A 3,539-nucleotide genomic window follows, 5' to 3' on the forward strand; every position below is an offset into this window, starting at 1 on the left:
AAATATCTACAACATCAAATCAAACATTTCATTGGTTGGAGAAAGAAAAATATCAACATTCCCATTAATTCTTACAATCCAAAAAAAAAAAAAATATTCAAACAATTATTACTTTGTTCTTTTCGTTCATATACAAATCAAGGCCTAAAAAGTCCTTAGACACATTAAGAAGCTTATGTTACCAAGTACTAATACCATTTTATCTGTATTTTTTTGTCTTGCCAAGTTTAGTGAGTTGTTCTTTCCTATTTTCTGGATTTTAAACACTTGTTGCAATGCAAAGAACTCTTTTCATATCTCCATAAAGAACAGGAAAAAAAAAAAAAAAAAAGCTGACCTTTTGTTGGCTTTACCTTTCTGGCACCCAAAAAAAGAGAGAAATACTTTATACAATGTAGACAAAGAAATGAAGTCATTGAAAGGCTTGCATGCCAATACCATAATTTTCTGAGTTTATATTATTTTATTTTCTTCTTTTATGGGGGCATGTTTTCCTTTAATTTTTTTCTTAATTAAAAAAAAATAACAAGTAAAAATAATGATAATAATGAACACAAATAGATATCATATCCTCCTATACAATCTCACTCTCTGCCTTGTTTTTCTCTTCAGTCCCTTCGGACCAAAACTAATAAAATTACATAATCAATCTCTTCCCAAAGCAATAATCTCTAAAAATTAGAAGAAGAAAAAAAATGACCAAAATGAACAAACAAAGCTACAATGGCAACTAGTAACCTATCATCCCAGATAGGACATCCATGAAAAACTAATCTTTCTTTTTTTTTTTTAAAAAAAAAACACTCAAAATATCACAAATTCAACACTTCCAAATCTTCAAAAACAAACCCAGCAATCTCCAACCAGTACTGTTTCTTACTCCTATAACGTTGAAAAAAAACCAATCAAATATCTATTCACATATATATAATTGAAATTAATTGAATCAATAATCAAGAGTAATTAACTAACCCCAAGTTTTATCATTGTGATGAATTATTTGGGTCTTCATCTCCACTATCAGTAGTTTGAGGCTGCTGCTGCTGCTGATGATGATGCTGATGCTGATGTTGTTGTTGTTGATGATGATGGTGTTGATGATCTAATGGATGGTTTTGGTGATCTGAATTCATGTTCAAACCACCTCTAGAGTAAGCATTTAGAGCTGCCAACATTCCCAAATTCGACTCAGAAACACCAAGCCCAAGATGCTGCGACGGTTGTTGTTGCTGCTGCTGTGGTTGCATTAGCATGGACCCCAGCTGAAGAGGGCTGCTCACTCCTCCTCCGCCGCCTCTACCGCCGCCTTGGTACTCCATGTTCCCGGGTGGAAGATTGAACCTCGGCATGAAATGTAGCGGAGCTTGTAATGTGTTCCCGGCGCCATGGCTGACCACTGGCTGAGTTGGAAATGTCCACATCTGATGATGCTCCGACTGCCCCGCCGTAGCCGTGGCTGCAACCGGAGAAACTCCGGCTCCAGCCGATACTGGAAGCATCCAGAAAGTGCTTCCAGCTCCGCTGGCTTGCGCCGGCGCTACTGCCCACATGGCTGTGGCTGGTAGAATGTTTGATGGTCTGAGTAAGCCTGAAGATCCCGACCCGTCTTGAGGCTGCTGCTTCGGTAATTGAAGTCCTCCACCGCCACCTCCGCCGCCACCGCTGCTGCTCTTGAAACTCTTGTTGTTATTCGAAGAAGGTGATCCTCCACCACCGCTTTGATCGCCTTGTGTGTCACTATTCTCTTTAAACAAATCTTCTCTGAACCGCTTTCTCATGTAATTCTCGCTCGAGTCTCCTCCGTTATCGCCTCCGCTCGGAAGAGCTTCGGCAATTTGATCAGCAGTCATGAGCGGTGGCTGCTGATGATGATGCTGTTGATGGTGGAACCCCATCAACCCAGCGTGAGCAAAACCTTCGTCGTAGTGAGACTGATGATGATGAGCGAGAGCCAAAGCGCTGTGAAACGAATGAGGAGCAGACTTCGAAGGAGGAGCGGAGAGAGTAGAACCGCTGCTCCGAAGAGAGATATTCAAAGTCGAGAAATTAGCCGGAATAGTCCCAGTCCCGGTGGCTGCTATGATAGCAGGCTCGGCTTGTTGAAGAAGCCACTCGATGGTTTCACCGTCGGACTTGTGACCCAACTCTCTAGTCAACTGAAAAACCCTTGCAGCACACGTGGCCGGCATTCGTATCCTCCTACCTCTTCCGTCGACTTTAGTGTGTCGGTCCTTGGTCGATCGCTTCACCGGCGCCGCCACCGCAGTCGCGGTGGCGGCTGGAACGATCGACTGCTGCTGCTGAGGCTGTTGTTGCTGCTGCTGGTTTTTCTTGGCGGAGTAATCAACGGAAAGAGGAGCTGGGTTGTTGAAGGGAAGGGAATCGGATCTGGTTGCGATAGCAAGGGATGCGTCGACGAGGTGAGGCGGCGGAGGAGGAGCAGTGGTGGTGGTTGAGGTTGAAGTTGAAGAAGAAGAAGAAGAAGACGAAGAAGTGGGACCAGAGGAAGAAGAAGAAGAAGAAGAAGGTAGTGCAGTGGTAGAAGTAGAAGAAGTAGTATTAGTAGCTCCATGGCCATGGGTGAGACCAGCTTGGATTGAAATGGAGCCCATGAAAGGTGAATTAGTAGAAGATCTGCCATCAAAAGGGACCACAAACTGATGAGAAGAAGGAGAAGAAGAAGAAGATGACTGCTTTTGCTGATGCTGCTGCTGCTGCTGAACCTTGTTGTTGTTCTTGTTATTGCTTTGCAAATCTGCTAAGTCCATTTGGTGGGGAAGGGTTTAATTTTTTTTTTTTTTTTATAAATTTTTTGGGTGTCTGTGGTATATTGGGATATGATATATATTTTATTTTTAATAAATAAAATAAAATAAAAACCCTTTTTTTATTTTGTTTGGGTAGAAGGGTTTTTAATCCCCATCTTCTATCTTTCTCTCTCTAACTCATATCTTCTCTCACTAATATTTGGAGAGAGAGAGAGAAAAAGATTGAAACTTTGAAGAGTTAATAAGAAGAAGAGTAGTGTAGAGTGAGAGAAAGAGAGAAAAGTTAGTGTTTTTATTATTGAAATAATTAAAAATATGTTTTCTTTTTTGGACAAGAATAACCAAATACTAACAGTACAGTATATATATATGTGTGGGGTATTTTTTCTCTTTCTTTTGCTTTGGGATTGACTGTTGTCTTGAGAGAGAGAGAGAGAGACTTTTTTTGAGTTTATAGGTCAAGGTAGAGAGAGAAAGAGCTCAGATTGATATATTGATATATAGAGAGAGAAACAGGTGGGGGGACCTTGTTAGGAGAGAGAGAGAGAAGAAAAATGAGCAGATGACTAAACCAGAACCCAGAAAAGGCCACTCGTGGGGTCTTCTTCAGTCTTCTAAGAGAGAATGTTAACCAAATAAAAATTAAAACTTTTTTTCAAAAAAAAACAATCTTTACTACATTTCAAGCTCTCTCCTCCATTCCATCAGTTATAAATTTTAGGAGCACAACACTTGAATTTTATGCTCTGGAGTCTGGACATTCTCCACAAC

At 40.8% G+C, this 3,539-nt stretch overlaps 1 protein-coding gene across 1 annotated transcript; it reads right to left on the bottom strand.

The window, feature by feature from the left end:
• Window positions 1-536: 536 nt before the first annotated feature.
• LOC133790285 (transcription factor TCP8) lies at window positions 537-3,036 on the bottom strand. Its single transcript, XM_062227883.1, has 2 exons — window positions 973-3,036; window positions 537-882 (listed from the first exon to the last, which is right to left on the bottom strand). Exon 1 carries the CDS (start codon window positions 2,766-2,768, stop codon window positions 984-986), a length of 1,785 nt encoding a protein of 594 aa, XP_062083867.1. The 5' UTR covers window positions 2,769-3,036; the 3' UTR covers window positions 537-882; window positions 973-983.
• Between the last annotated feature and the right edge of the window lie 503 nt (window positions 3,037-3,539).

This window comes from Humulus lupulus, chromosome 7 (assembly GCF_963169125.1).
Source record: "Humulus lupulus chromosome 7, drHumLupu1.1, whole genome shotgun sequence".
Taxonomy (NCBI): Eukaryota; Viridiplantae; Streptophyta; class Magnoliopsida; order Rosales; family Cannabaceae; genus Humulus; species Humulus lupulus.